The sequence below is a fragment of the Sinocyclocheilus grahami genome, unplaced genomic scaffold (assembly GCF_001515645.1).
Source record: "Sinocyclocheilus grahami isolate Dianchi unplaced genomic scaffold, SAMN03320097.WGS_v1.1 scaffold24.1, whole genome shotgun sequence".
Classification (NCBI taxonomy): domain Eukaryota; kingdom Metazoa; phylum Chordata; class Actinopteri; order Cypriniformes; family Cyprinidae; genus Sinocyclocheilus; species Sinocyclocheilus grahami.
Genome location: NW_015505203.1, coordinates 2,309,277 through 2,325,395, shown reverse-complemented (window position 1 = coordinate 2,325,395; position 16,119 = coordinate 2,309,277). Strand labels below are relative to the sequence as shown.

Sequence of the window (16,119 nt, the reverse complement as noted above, 5' to 3'; positions counted from 1 at the left end):
TCTATCTATCTATCTATCTATCTGTCTGTCATTTTGTCTGTTTTTATATCTATCATTCTGTCATTCATAATTCTATCTATCTATCTGTCTGTGTCTGTCTATCTATCTATCTATCTGTGTCTGTCTATCTATCTATCTATCTATCTGTCTGTCATTTTGTCTGTTTTTATATCTATCATTCTGTCAATCATAATTCTATCTATCTATCTATCTATCTATCTATCTATCTATCTGTCTGTCTATCTATCTGTCTGTCTGTCTGTCTGTCTGTCTGTCTGTCTGTCTGTCTGTCTGTCTGTCTGTTGGTCTGTCTGTCTGTCTATCTATTATTCTATCGTTCTATCTATTGTTCTATCTGTCAAGTCAAGTCACCTTTATTTATATAGCGCTTTTAATAATACAGATTGTGTCAAAGCAACTGAACAGCATTAATTAGGAAAATAGTGTGTCAATAATGCAAAATGACAATAGTAAACACTAATTTTTCAGTTAAAGGCGGTTCATCATTCAATTCAGTGATGTCATCATCCAGCTCAGTTCAGTTTAAATAATATCTTTGCAATCATGTCAACGATATCGCTGGAAATGAAGTGTCCCCAACTAAGCAAGCCAGAGGCAACAGCGGCAAGGATCTGTCTGTCTGTCCATCCATTCATCCATTCTTTCGTGCTGTCTGTTGTTCTATCTATTATTCTACCATTCATAGATCTATCTATCTATCTATCTATCTATCTATCTATCGGTCTGTCTGTCTGTCTGTCTGTCTGTCCATCCGGTCTATCCATCCATCCATCATCTATTGTTCATTGTAATAGACAGAGAAGTGTCCCCTCCCCCCAGCTGACTTCTTTTGCTGTATCTCAAGAGTGTTTTTGATCAATGTTTGATAAAGCGGAATAGGCTGCCCACAACATGCTGCAAGGTAGTGCTTCTGAACGCAATCAGCCCCAAGACGTGCATTCAAAGGCCAGTTCTGCCCAGATCATCATCATTCCCCCACATGGCTCTGTGTGTTTGTTCTAGTGAACACTTCTGGATGATTTAATGGGTCAATCAGGATGGCAGAAGGCATTCTGAGGTTTCTTACATCCTTCAAGACCACTGATCCGTCAATCTATACGGCGTTAACATTAACCCAGGCCACTCCTCTGGTTAAACCTTGCTGTAGAGGCCAGTGTAGTGGTCAGGGTGATGGTGTCTCACTGATTGCCCTTGAATATCCAAGCAGCTCAAGTGCCATTGAATCAGCTTTGCGGAAAAGAGAACGAGGGATAGGCAAACACATGGTTTCATCAGTGAGCAGTGGGGTCACCAGGAGGAAGTGAAGAAATTGAAGTGGTCATTAATTGGACTAGAAGAATTCATTTTTTATCTTTTATAGTGCGTTATAATTGTGAATAACTAAAAACAGATTACAGATCACACAGAGCAAAATACTTCAGCATCACAGTGATTTTTTCATCTGAATGTTATTATAGCAAACGAGCGGCAATTATCATGAGTGTTTATTCAGTGAGGAAAGAAAGACTGATGCAGCGGGTCGGGAAGGGTATGTAATATAAAGACTAACTCAGATATGATTATAGGATGAAGTGATGCTAATGAAACTCTTAGAGGAACAGTCAGCCACATGGTGCAAAAGAAGCTTTCAAGTGGTAGTGTGTTTGTGAGTGTGTTCGGATACAAAAAAACAGGTGTTTTATAAACAGGCAGGCTCATACATTGAGTAAAATCATGAAAAAGCAAGCACCATTCCCACAGAAAAAGCAAGAGGTGTTGCTCTGTTTGATGGAAAAAGAGAAGAGAAAAGGAAAGGGAGTGGAAGATACTTAGAGAGAGAAAGCGAGCAAAGGGGGTGAAATTGCAGCCGATGGTGCTCAGTCAAGAGCATAGAGCACCTCAACGGGCTCTTCACCAACTGCTCCTGAAATGTGCCAGAAAGACAGAGATTGAGAATTGAAAAGCTTGAAAGAAGTGAAAGAAAGATGGAAATCAATAGACTGCCAATACATCTCCCTGGATGCCAGTATAACCCTCCCACTCCCCAAGGCCTGCAAAAATTAAAAGAAAAAAATGTAATATTGCAAGTAGATAGAACATAATAAAAGCTAAACTGAAAAAAATCTAGAGGAAGAGTGCAATATTGAAGATACCCACACTTTAATTGCCGAAATTCTACTGAATGCAAAGAGATCTCATTCAAGCATTCCTAAAGTCCAGTTAAGGTTTCATTTCTGAAATTAAAAAGAGGCTTTATACTTGTGTATACATACACAAGATCAGTTTTTTCAAGCATTTTTATTTCATTATTGGATATTCTGTACACCGAAGCCAGGCTTGGAATTTATTAAATGTAATTTGTTTATGCTGTATGTATTTGGTTTTCAAATTAAAAAATACCAATTTAGCCTTATAAATGAACTATTATACGGTCCCTGTTGTCACTGATTTTTTCTTTTCTTTTACATTTTCTACTAAGCAGTGTTGTCTTTAGAATGGAAAGAATTGTTAGAATAGGTTTTGGCTCATATCTCTCTCTTTCCCTCTCTCTTAAAAACACTTTTTAGAACCGATACACAAAAAAGCTTCATTTTTGCATCAGAACAACATTGATAGTTTCATCCAAGAGAACACTAAATTTTGCCACCTCACACTGAAATAGCTGATCATGAGTGGTTGATTGCTGATATCAGAGATCCAGCCTGACCTCATGCATACATTTACAGAAGGCTTATTTTACTTTTTTTATTGGTAAATATATATCATTTGGAGATGGGCAGATGTGCAGCTCATAGGCATGCCAATGGCCATTGTTACAAAATAAATAGAAAAATGCTGAGTTTCAAATGGAATGCAAAAAGGACAAAAGAAATCCCAGAATGCAATGCGTCGACCTGGTGCCTTCGTTTTCTTCCTTATATTAGATGCATTTTGCACACGTGAGCTGTTAACCCTGGAACAGCATTTGAAAGGAAACTTCTATCAACCGCACCAGTTGTGGTAAACAATAGCAGGTGCATTTTAAAAAGTTTTTGTTGTTGTTGTAACTTGTTTCTCAGATGAAACCTGTCCACATATTCACTCATCCAGGAAATCATCTAAGGAATGTGATTGGTGTTCCTATCACACCTTAAGACTTTCTGAAAGCTTTGTCTCACAAAAGTGTCAGAGTGACTTATGCTAATCCAAGCAAGTAAAGCACGGTTTCATGGTTCAGATAGGTTTCTCATGCTCTCAAATACTTAATTTGTATGTGTGTGTCTGTGTTTGCAAGTATATGTGTGTATTCTCCTCATTATTAGCTCTTTATGAAACGGTATCGATTAGTTATTGATTTCTGCCTGTTAAATGCACATTAGCAGTCTGGCTAGCATGTGACTAGCATCTGATTCAAAGAAAAACAGGTGGATGAGCAAAAAGCCATGTCAAATGGTCCTGTAACCAGCTTACTGCGAGTCTAAACCTTTGTCACAGAGGATCTGTTCCAGAATATCCAATGTGCAGGAAAAACATGCTGCATGCTAATTTTTGAATTTCGATTTCTGTATTGTAAAATTACAAATAAATCATAGAAAATCACAAAAAACAAAACAAAGGCTTTCTCATCTTTTAGATTCCATAATTGCCCAAATATTGCAGGAGCAAGAATCCTATGCCTGATTTAGTGACTCCTGTAACAGCCCTCCCATATCAGTTGAGTTATTATCTGAATGACCTTTTCCAGCGATGTGAAGAGCAGGGCGAAATGGACATATATGAATAGATTTCAAATCATTAGTCGGGGTTATCTCCCCTCGAGGACATCGCGTGCGTGCTCCTCGCCCAAACAAACAACACATAGATCGTGTGTGTCATCTGGTGTCAAATAGCGCTGACACGGATGCACACACCTTCTAAATGCTCTACTAGTGCTCGCCATAATATTAATAGATAGCTCTTACTTTTTCCTTGAAAATGCACGCTTCAAACAGAACAGTCAATGAAGACGAAGAAGAGAACGATGTGTAGCTCCCGGCACCGATTTATACTGTAGTCGCACCGGTAGTGATGTCATGGCTGTCGCCGGCCAACGAGTTGGTGTTTTTTTCAATGTATGCTTCAGATACGAGTCACGACGAGGCGTTCCCCATAGCGACCCCTAGAGGACGCAGTTCGAAGTTCCCATGAAAGGGAAGCAGATTGTAGAGACAGGTAATGGTCATGTACCGCAAGCTGTAGATGAATCAATGTATCACTGTGAAGAAACATGTAGCCTAATGTATATGTGTATAAAAAGACAAAAATATTTGTTGTTGTGTTAAGGATGTTTAGTGATTTTCTTTCAAAAGCTTGCCCTAAGTATTTCACCCTGCTAACTGCAAAATAAAGTGAAAAGAAAAGGCCAAGGGCGGGAGTTAGCAGAGCAGGTCGTGTTTAGCTGTTTATTATTTGGTTTAGTTCTGTTCTTAACATGGCACACTTGAAAAATGAATCCAGAAATGGCTTCTGTTCCGTAGAAACAAGTTTTCGCTTCTTATGTCACGTTTTTTTCCCTACCAGGATAAATTGAGACTGGAATATATTTTCTGTTCCATTAAAGTGCTGAACTGAACGGCACTGAGAAATTGGCTTTTCAAACCTGCTGGTTACTTTCTTAATCTATATACCGCGCTATTCAGCCTTACGGACAAAAATTATAGTCTCAGTTATGAAAAGCAGTGCTGAGTTAAACAGAACAATAAATTAGGAGACGTGAGAGTCTTCTCTGTTGGATAACAATTGGGGTCCATTTCGCAACCACATGCCGAGAAGAAATCTGGATATGCATATGTTTAGCTCTTGCCCATTGTGTTATAGGATCCTCGGGGATCCATGTAAGTCTGTTTATTTGTGCCAGACCCCACGCACACATGTGGCTACTCTCGCTTGCCTGATTTTACGTTTCATTTATATCACCAAACAAAGCGACTGGGGCCGTAATATTAGATTTGTAATTCCACAGACGCACACATACAGATTCCTTCACTTAGTGGTGCTGTCAGAGTCACTCAATCTAATCTTAGTCTCGCAATGCCTTGCTCTATTCTTCATTTGTCTCTGTTGATCTCGGTCGACAGCAGCAGGAGTAATTAACTACTCAGCATTAATTTCTTGTCCTTATTTCACACATACCCACACACATACACACCACTCAGATTTAGCTAAGGAGAATATTTAACCTTTCTGTCAGGAAGCAAAAGGGTTTTTAAACTTTTCTTAGTGGGTGGAAATTTTAGTGCCCTCGGGCAGGTTCGTCCGCCCACGATTCCCATCATGCAAAAATAATTCTGCATTTCATTTTCCAATTCAAATATGAAATGAGACAACCAGTTCTAAGAACACTTTCATGTACAGTAGGTCAGTGTCTGAAACACTCTAAGGCTGAATCATATTTTGTACCCATTTTCTATTGTCTTTTTGTCTCTTTTTTTATCCCCATCCTATTCAAAAAAGAAAACATGAATGTTTATTTGTGGTTTTGGAGGCTCATAAGGGAATCTCAGAATGCTTTGGAAACATTTCCCCACAATGAAAGCATTCCAAATGAACCCAAATTCTAATCCAGTGCTGATCGTTTCCAGATTAAAGATTTGAATCGCTGGAAGGTATTTGAGCATTGTTCTTGTTTTGTGTAGTTGTTTCATGCCAATTTATCCCAATTCACAATTACTTGATTGGCTTCTGCTGAGGAGGCTAATTACCCATTGTTGGAATGCAGAATCTCACTTAGTTTGTGAGTGCACTCTCATCCACTTCATTAATGGACGATGAAGAGGTGTCTGAAGGGAAAAGAGAGCATTTGAGAGAGAGCAATAGAGAGAGAATGAGAGTTGGAGAGACTAAGATTAGGATTCTCATCAGGTGAGCCACAATCAGCTTTGTTAACTCAGAGTTCATCTTTCAGTGTTCTTTTCATTTAAACTGTGAGGTTTTGGCTTGTTTTTGCAGTTTTCCAACGTATACTTTGATCCCGTAGTATTTGAACACCTCAGGGTTGGTAAGGTTTTTAAAGAAGTCTCTTATGCTTACATAGGCTGCATGTATTTTATACAGTTTTTATTATAAAAACTATTTTATTATATTTTAAAATGTACAGCTTATAACACTCCAAAGAGAAAGGAAAACTTGAAATCGCATCATATGACCCCTTTAATTCCTGTGATGGCAAAGCTGACTTTTCAGAAATCATTCTAATTTGCTGATTGGGGTTAATACTTTTGATTAATAGGAGGTTCAAAAGAGCAGCAGTTAATTATTTATAATCTTTTGGAAGATTCTAAATGTCTTATTCGTCTTTTTTATACCAATTTAATGCATCCTTGCTGAATACAAATCTGACCCCAAACTTTTGAACTGTAGTGTGAATATTTCTATGTAAGTGTGTGGTGTCAAAATACTTTTTGGGCTCACAGTGTAGTAAAAAAAACTCTAATTTTAGAGCCACTTAATGCTGATATTGTTTCTTAGCCTGCTTCAGCCCATGGTGTTCTTCTTTTTTTTTGCCCACCATCATGTTTCCCAAAGGAGATGTTCTATTCTTTTATAATGGGATGTGAATGGTCATATTAAGATTCAGAGCTGACTGTAAATTCAAAGTCTTGTGGCTTTTATGCACTTTCCTTGAACCTGTATATGACTGCATTTCGTGTGCTCCCGTGTTTATGTGTATGTGTGAGGAGAATGCACAGGAAGTGATTATCCGGTGATTTATTTATTGTAGGGCCCTTTTACTTTTTGCTGTTGTTTGCTTTATCTGCAGTCTCCAGAGAAGAGACTCTGCTGCATCTGAGGAGCATTGCAATTTTGCTCTCTATTTAGATGCGGGGAAACATGTCTGTACATCAGAAAACTGCCGTCCCCTGCAGTGAATAAACCTATTTCTTAGCATTGTAGAAGGAAACCGGGACAGGTTGGGTCATATTTTTCTGTGTGACTCACATTTTCTATCTATAGGGGACAATCTCTACAGTTCAGAGAGGAATGGCTTTGTTTCACCTTGATTTACTGATTCATACTGTGGTTCTTCTTTTCACCTTATTATCAATAAATTGCAGTTGGTTGAGGGAACCAACCAATATTTCCATTTAATGAAAATAAAGCCGATAATCTTAACTTCTAAAGATAAATATATTGAAATAATCATCTTATTGATCTGGTAGTCATGATAAATGACAGCCATTGGAGAAAGTTCTCAACTTACCTACAGTTAGTGCCTGCTTTCTCCTAATTAAAACATACGTGGTTAGTTGTGGGCCACAGAGCACTGTGGGTACTTGTTATTCCCACGCACGTAACGTGCCATCAGTCTACACCTACTATAATGCACAGCCTAACCGATGGGGTGAAAACTGCAATTACCGAAGCTTATTAGACATCGTTTGGTTCAAGCGCAAAGTGACTGGCTGTATGAAGTGACAATTACCCACTTGTCCATCACGATAATAATGACATTACATCACATTACCTTTGACAGGTGTCTTGTGTTATTAATACCAGCTAATTTAATGATGAGTAACCTCAGATTTGGTGAATTATTGCTCTCGGCAGGGCAATGCAGCAGGTTCGCGGAGACCCGGATTGTAGCATATCATTTTAACTTGTGAACTCAATTACCCTCTATTACCACAGGGAGAAGGCCACCATTGGTTGCCCGAAATGGATGGATATTTCAGTAACTGATCATTTGTGCTTCCTCCAATATTATGATGGAGATATTCTCAGTGTGACAGCTGAGTCAATTCAACAGTGCTGTCATTCATTCTTTAGACGTTGTACTGTACAAAATTATCACTTTGATTCCTGTTATTATTTTATCTGAGTAACTCCGTGATATTCTGTCAGAGTTCTTTTATAGTGCCTTTTATCTATGAGTTTATCTTATCTTTTACATTTTTTGGTATTCATTGCTCTATTGTGTGTCTCTCATTGTGTTTTACAGATACGGTTTCCATGAATAAGATCCAGAGCTAGAAACTTGCACCAGGAAATGCTATGGATATCCTCAGCGCTGTAGATTTCTCCTTCACATAGCATTTTGAGTGGATCACTTCAACGTTTTTGAACTTCCAAACTCTTCTTCCTGTAAGTGGCTGTCAGCGGCCATGAGTGGAAGGAGCTCAGATTGATACAGGGTGACAGGAAAAGACATCAGAAGATGGGGGCACCTAGCGGGCCAGTTCGGGGTGGGTTTGGCTCTACGACATCCTCCCTAGACCTCGTTGGCTGGATGGTCTGGCCTGGGAATATCACTGTGAGCCTGAACCAGAGCCTCTTCACGACTGACTACAGCTTTAATCTCTCCTCCTCTTCTTCATTCTCTCCTCATGGGGTTGAAAAGGAGTCGATGAAGGAGAAGAACTGGCCAGCCCTGCTGATTCTTGTGATCATCTTTCTGACGATAGGAGGAAATATTTTGGTTATTTTGGCCGTGTCGCTGGAGAAGAAGCTGCAAAACGCAACAAACTTCTTCCTGCGATCACTTGCAGTGGCGGACATGCTGGTCGGCATCTTGGTCATGCCTATCTCGCTCATTAACATCCTGTATGGTGAGTTTAAATTTTGATGCCATGGACCCCAAATATGACCTTCCTGAAATACAAAAATATTTATCTCCATAAAGACCTATTTATAGTTTTGAAAATAATAATTATTATTATGATTATATCCAAAACATTTTGAAATATTTAAATGTTTTATTTTACTATGTTTAATATCATTAATATCCAATATTGTATTATTCGTATTTATTTATTTACATTTTAACACTATTTACTTTACATTTTTCAGAATTGCAAAACATTTTCTGACATTTAAGGTGTATAAATGTGCAAATTAATTTTAAAATAGTGCCTCTATAGTAAGTTAACAGGGTTTTCCAGTCTATTGCATCTGATGCCATGGACCCAAAAATATCAAGATTTCCTTCCTGAAATATAAAGTATTTATATATAAATATAAAAAATAATATATATGTTTCCATATATAAAGACCCATTTATATTACAAAAATAGTGAATATTATGAATATATGTAAAACATTTGAAAAGATAAAAAAAATTATTAACATTTATTTATTTATTTAAATAATGTAAAAGTAATTTTACTCTGAAATTTTCTATAGTCGTCCTAGCGCTCAGTTTGAAAACTCCTGATTGAACATGAAGCTCATATTTGCATTGGACAATTGCTGTGTCCCAGTTCGAAGGCTGGATCATTCGCAAAGGCCAGGAAGGTTGGACTGAGCATTGTGAAATGGGACGGTCTAGCCTGCGAAGGATTGATCTTGTCACCTATCAACTGTGACAGCTGCCGTTGGACTTTTTTGAGAGTGATATTAAACTGTCTGAAAACTAAAACAGACTAAATATGCTCACCTTGATCCATTCATTTATATAATAACAAGTATAAATCATCTATAAAATCGCGTCTCAGTAAGATATGTGAACATGTAAACCTCTTTAAAAAAAATTTTTTTTTACATTTGTGTATTGACATCATTAGATATTCAAGTAAGCTGAAACCCAATACTTAAATTTAAAATTGTAATCCAGTCTTTTCTCTCAAATAGTCCTGTCATCATCAGTGTGCAATGAATCTTGGGATAGCCTGGGCCATGAAGGATCCATCAGTTGTATCCTTCATTGCCTGGGAAACGAAGGTTTGAAGGAACCTTTGAATCGGGACAGCCGTCGTCACACCGCAGTGATGCAGTCTTCAAATTTAGCCTTCGAATGATGCAGCGTCTGAATTGGGACGTCATCAGGTTTTGCACTTTGGAGTGGTGTATTGTGGGTAAAGTATTCAAGGTTGACCTATAGGCCAATGTGCACTGACTTTTAGGGTGTATTAAAATGCAAATTGGATGCAAACTTTAAAATAATGCATATAGCATCATGAGAAGCCACACTTCCCGTAATATAACTTCAGTGGCATTTCCCTTTAAGACCCAGGGGCTTTTTCACTGGTGCGAGGCAGTCCTTCTCCTCCAAATAACACGGCTCATTATACAAATGACACCATAGAATATACCCTGGTTAAATAACACATTTAATTGGTCTCTTTCCACCAAAACTCAAGAGATGATAACTTCCATTTTGAAAAAAAAAAAGTTAGGGTTTAGGTTGATTTAGTTGGGAGACTGTACATGAGTTTAATTATATATATGGTACAGAGCACTGACAAAGTTAGAAAGGAAAGTGGCAAGATTTAATAGCTTTATAACATTGTATAGCGTGAAATCTCCCTTCATGGAGCGAGAGAAAGAGAGAGGCAGGTGGTGGGGGGCACATTGAGAGAGACCAAAGCTTGTTTGGCATTGCTTTGCTCAGAAGCCCACAGAAATATCGCCTGTGGCAGAATTCAGATCGTTTTCCAGTCCAACTGCCTCTGAGCAACTGAGCTGTCTGCTTTAGAGTATTTCTGGCTCTTGCTATCCATACAGGGGGCCACACTGTCCATCTCTCCTTAGCCATGGGGGAGCTCTTTCAGGATGCGTCGCCTCACCAATCTCTGGACATGAGTGGGTTAGCAGAGCTCACTTGGACTCCCTTCATATTGATTACGGATGATGTCCTACCTTTAAATGATCTTAGTTGCTTGTCAGCTGTAGATAGTGCACATGATGAGCTTGCATTTGTCAGTTCGAGAGGAAAGGACGTTATTGATCACAAAGAGATATTGATCAGTACAGCAGCCTGCAGACCCTCAGAGCAAACAGAGCATCGGAAAAGAGGCGAGTGGAGAGAGAACAAACGGTCATGGATGCATGCACGTTGATTGATTAGATTTTTTTTTATATTTTCTATTTCCTATTATTTATATTTTCCATTATGTTGTATGTTGTCCTTTTTATTAGATTATTTTTTTAAGTTTTTATATTTCTATAGTCTTTATAGTTTTTAAGTTTTAGTTTTTAGTTTTTGGGTTTGTTATTTTAGTATTTCACCCTAAACTTCAGGAAGCCCGTTGCCAGCATGGAATAAAAAAAAGAATTTAAAAAAGTAATTGGTTCTTTTACACATTACTTTTTCCTAACAATTCTGAATTTGTATCTTGCAATTCAGACGTATTTATTCACAGTATAAGCTGATGTTAACTATAAAGATATAACTAGGCGAGATATAAAACTCACAATTCTGAGAAAAAAGTCTGAATTGTGAGATATAAACTTGCAATTGCAAGAAAAAAGTTGGAATTGTGAGATGAGAAGTCGCAATTACCTTTTTTATTTTTTAGTTCTTGACAAAAACAGAATTGCGATGTCATCTGAGAATTAAGAGAAAAAAGTTGAGATGTAAACTTAGAATTGAAATGTAAACTCATATGTAAATTTCTATCTTGCAATTCAGATGTTTTTCTCCTATTTGCAAGAAATGGTCTGAATTATGAGATAAAAATTGCAATTCACTTTTTAATGAATTTTCTTTTAATTCTGTGGTGGAAACAGGCTTCCACATAAACTGAATGAAGTTGAGAAATGTCTTGACAACTAGCTAAAAGTTGATTATTTATTATTATTAAGGTTTTACTTTACTATTTAGTTTTATAGTATTTTAAAGTCTTTTACTATTTTATTTTAATTCAGTTAATGTTTACTTTTATTTCAAGTAATAAAAAATTATTTTTTTTATGGTTTTAGTTTAAAAGTGGAGAAGTTTTCTAAAAACAATAGTTGGCGATGTCCCTTTTTTAAAGAAACATGCATTAATTTACTTGACGAATAATTTTCGTCATAATTATTCTTCAACGACATTTTTTTCACTGACAACAACGAGACGATAACGAACTAAAACTCTTTTTGAATGACAAAAACTATGACGTAAATCTATTGACATTTTCGTCAACGAATAAAAACGAGACGAAAATGTTAGGGAGGGACGATTTGGGATGAGATTCAGTCAGAACGAATCTGCTGCGTGGTTCGGAGGTTATATGAACCGGCGGGATATAAGCTAAAATACACTTGCTGCACGTCGCATAAAACGTTCAAAACGAGAAGAGCAGACATATGGATAAATCTGAGGACGCAAGAGAACTCAATTCGGTCCGGTTTTCTGAGCGCAGACACTATACCCACTAAGCGCGTCTCACAGCGCGCGAGTACACTTTCGCGTCGCATGAACGGAGAATTACACACAAAATTATGTGGAATTGTCCGTTTTGATGAGCATTCACGTAAACACAGTTGATTATGTCTTAAGTGAATGTAAACAGTAGGAAGAACGTGTGTCAGTACATTGCATCCATTGCAGCTGTGCATTCGTTTTTAAAGGGACAGCAGCCTAATTTAGTTGCTATTGTCCGAGTCATTGATGTTAATCAAGCAACAAAAGCAAAAACTGTAGTAGCCTTAAAGATTAATCTAAATTTATTTATAGAAATAAATGTCTGCTTGAAAGAATGAAGAATATGGTAAACAAGTTGCTATAAAGAATGCATAATTAGCCTATATAACCATTGGTATTTCATTAAAAAGTAGACCATGTTCTTGTTCTTTGTGAGAAGTGTTTTTATTTAATTTGAACATAATTAAATCTATATATAAGTCTATCATGATAAAACCTTAATATCAAACCTATATAATGAGTTTGGAAATTTGAGAAATGCTTAATAAATGCATTACACTATAACTAAACCCATTCGATTTTAACCGACTAAATTTACTGTAGATTTAGTCGACTAAAATCTTATGATATTTAGTCGACTAAAACTAAAAACAATTCAGATGACTAAAATATGACTAAAACTAAATGGTATTTTAGTCAAAAGACTGTCTAAAACTAAATCAAAATTAGCTGTCAAAATTAACACTGCTGTGCACACACGCTCTTCGACAGAGTGATGAATACAAACAAAATCTGTGTCTCATTTAGAAGGCTGCGCCCTCCAGAGGTCGCATCCTCTGGAGGTCGCATCCTCCTGTAGGATGCGTATACGAAGTGTCCTCAACCTAGAATTAAACGAGATGGCCTTCGTAAGACAGGCGGAAAAGGAAACAGGAAACAGGAAGTATCCCGTTGCTATGCCAAAACATTTAGAGCGTCTTGCGCTCTCACAACACTTAAATGAAGGAAAAAATTATCTAAATTTGGAAAGTAATTAAAAAAAAAAAAAAGCTTTTACTTGTTTTATTTTTTTCAATGTTTGAGGAGCTGCAGCGTACGTACAACAGACATCTGTTAAAGAAAAAAAGGAGGAGGATATTAAGAACAAAGTTTATCCGTTTTTACCCGAGGCAATTTAAGGTATGTTGTAAACCCCACATCTGTGCTTGTGTGTACATCTGTCGGCGCCGGCATTTTTCAAATTAACGATGGTTGTTTACGGCGACACAAAAAAGACTGTTCACTCCTATACTTATGAATAGAGAGAAACTGCAATTCGTGATTTGGCGGGATAGTCCCACCTTCTAAATGAAAGAGCCAATCGTTGATTGGTAAAGTCATTGCGTCACTGCAGCGGCTATTTGAAGCTCCGGTTCCCATAAGCCTTGTTCAGACTTTGTGCAAATCCGTTTCGAGCTACATTCGTATATGTGGTTTGGAATCCTATTCAAATTGCATTCCTGGAAATCTGTTTCAGTCTGACCGCTCAGATTTGATTTAGCATAGCTTTTTCACGTTCTCACGCCACGTAAAACATAAATACGTCAGACATTTTTGTAGAAAACAGTCTTTGCAGAAACAAGCATGTGCTGTTGCGAACTGTCAAAGTCAAGCGAAAAAAGACAATATACTGCTAGTATACTCGCCTTTTTGAGTGTTGAAACAAACGGAGATGGCAGCACGGAATAAAGTCGCACATTCCAGCTTCCTGCGTTTCTGATGCTGCCTCATAAGACGAAATCCATAATAATAACAATCCAGCACGACGGCAACATGCTGTCTTGTCGTAAGACAATATCTGTATTGCAAACTGTATTGCTGTTATTGTTGTTTTTAGCATAGGCATAACAACCCAACGGCATTGTCGTAGTAACCAACGCACATTCAGTAAAAGAAAGAGTGCTTATGGACATACAAATCGGATATGAACAGTTGCGATACACTGTGTGGACAGTCAGTTATTCAAATCAGATTCCATCCGGATATGCACAAAATCGGATTTGGGCTGACAGTCTGAACGAGGCTATAGAAACCTGAGGCTGCCCAGCCGATGCTCATGCACAGTCATAAGCACGTTGGAAGTACGCATGCGCATTGGCAGGTCTAGCCAGAAAAATAGGATTTTTAAACGCTATTTGAGCATAAGAAACAACATTAATGGGGCCGTTCATTTCAGATTTTGTTGCTGATTTGAAATATGTAATTTAATCGCGAATTCAGCGAGCCGTTTTTGAGATTTCAGAATTCCTCCATTCATTTAGATAGGACTTGGTCTTGTTTGAGCTGCCCGAAGGTGTTGCAAATATGGCGGCCAAGTGAACGGACTTTCCTTGAAAGGGACTTTGATACAAAAGCTCAAGATGGCGAAAGCATGCATGCACATGACATTACCATTTTCACAAGTTCTTATTTTTGTAGTTTACACAGAGACAATAACAGTATCATTTAAAAAAAAAAAACTTGCATTTTGAAACCTATTTTAAAGTGCCCCTATTATGGGTTATGAAAGGTTCATATTTTGGTTTTGGGAGTCCTCAACAACAGGTTGACATGCATGCAAGGTCAAAAAACATCTTAATTGTCGTAAAATATGCATTTATTTTTACCTTATTTGCTCAACGACTCCAAAACGATTCGCTCAACGATTCATTTTTCCAAACCCCTCCTTTGCGTGACGCTAATCTGCAGTGATTGGTCAATTTCATTTCCATTTCATCATGCCTGTAAGGCCTGATAAAGCAGCATTTGTGAGCGCAGTGCTGCTTTGAGTACAGCGTTACTGGAGAAACCGCTATTTTTACTGCTCCAGACAGACATCTGTTAAAGAAAAAAAGGAGGAGGATATTAAGAACAAAGTTTATCCGTTTTTACCCGAGGCAATTTAAGGTATGTTGTAAACCCCACATCTGTGCTTGTGTGTACATCTGTCGGCGCCGGCATTTTTCAAATTAACGATGGTTGTTTACGGCGACGCAAAAAAGACTGTTCACTCCTATACTTATGAATAGAGAGAAACTGCAATTCGTGATTTGGCGGGATAGTCCCACCTTCTAAATGAAAGAGCCAATCATTGATTGGTAAAGTCATTGCGTCACTGCAGCGGCTATTTGAAGCTCCGGTTCCCATAAGCCTTGTTCAGACTGTCAGCCCAAATCCGATTGAAATCCAATCATATTTAGATAGTCTGAACGGCAACGAACTCCATACGATTCGCTCAACGATTAATTTTTCCAAACCCCTCCTTTGCGTGACGCTAATCTGCAGTGATTGGTCAATTTCATTTCCATTTCATCATGCCTGTAAGGCCTGATAAAGCAGCATTTGTGAGCGCAGTGCTGCTTTGAGTACAGCGTTACTGGAGAAACCGCTATTTTTACTGCTCCAGAAGCGGCACCTAGTGGCAAAAAATGAATTTGCATTTTCATTCAGACCAACACGAAAGGTCTGCTGATGCAACAAGTGGGCGGGCAATATGCTAATGTTTGTCAACATGAAATGGCTTGGGATTCGTTTTAAAAACGACTCGTTTAAATGTTTCCGAGTCGACTCTTTCTTTTGAGAGACAATATCTTTATACACGGTGCACTTTCAGATTTAAAACTTTGCAGGATGTTTTCATTCACTTAGAGCTGTGTTACACACTGCATGAAAGGTAATTTTCAAAAATCCATAATAGGGGCACTTTAAAATTTTCAAGGCCGCCAAAATGCTCTTATGTTTGAATGGCCAGAATGCATAAAATGTTTCCTGTTTTTAGTTGAAAACTGCATAAACACTCCCTTAGTTAATGACAATAACCATACTCTGCCATGCACAAAAACACAGTCCACACTGAAGTGTTTATAAAAACTCAAGCATGCACTCAAATACATGCAACCTCTCATATACAGAACTGAGACAAAATAACACCAACCTTTGGTGTTGTGCCCATACGTTTCTTGGGTTTCGGGCATCTTACAACAAGAGGACAGGGAATGATACACCCACCTACCACCCCC

General features: G+C 37.8%; 1 protein-coding gene across 4 annotated transcripts in view; it reads left to right on the top strand.

The window, feature by feature from the left end:
* Nucleotides 1-16,119, top strand: part of LOC107562757 (5-hydroxytryptamine receptor 2A-like) — a 119,347-nt gene that overhangs the window by 89,436 nt on the left and 13,792 nt on the right. Inside the window, exons 1-3 of one of the 4 annotated variants that reach the window (XM_016247496.1) lie at nucleotides 5,708-5,880; nucleotides 7,958-8,201; nucleotides 8,357-8,564. In XM_016247496.1, the coding sequence (XP_016102982.1) occupies nucleotides 8,363-8,564 (202 nt within the window). In that variant the 5' untranslated portion in view covers nucleotides 5,708-5,880; nucleotides 7,958-8,201; nucleotides 8,357-8,362. Of the gene's footprint in view, nucleotides 1-5,707; nucleotides 5,881-5,967; nucleotides 6,017-7,957; nucleotides 8,565-16,119 lie in introns of those variants that run through there. The other 3 variants (XM_016247480.1, XM_016247471.1, XM_016247488.1) reach the window with 3 other exon arrangements.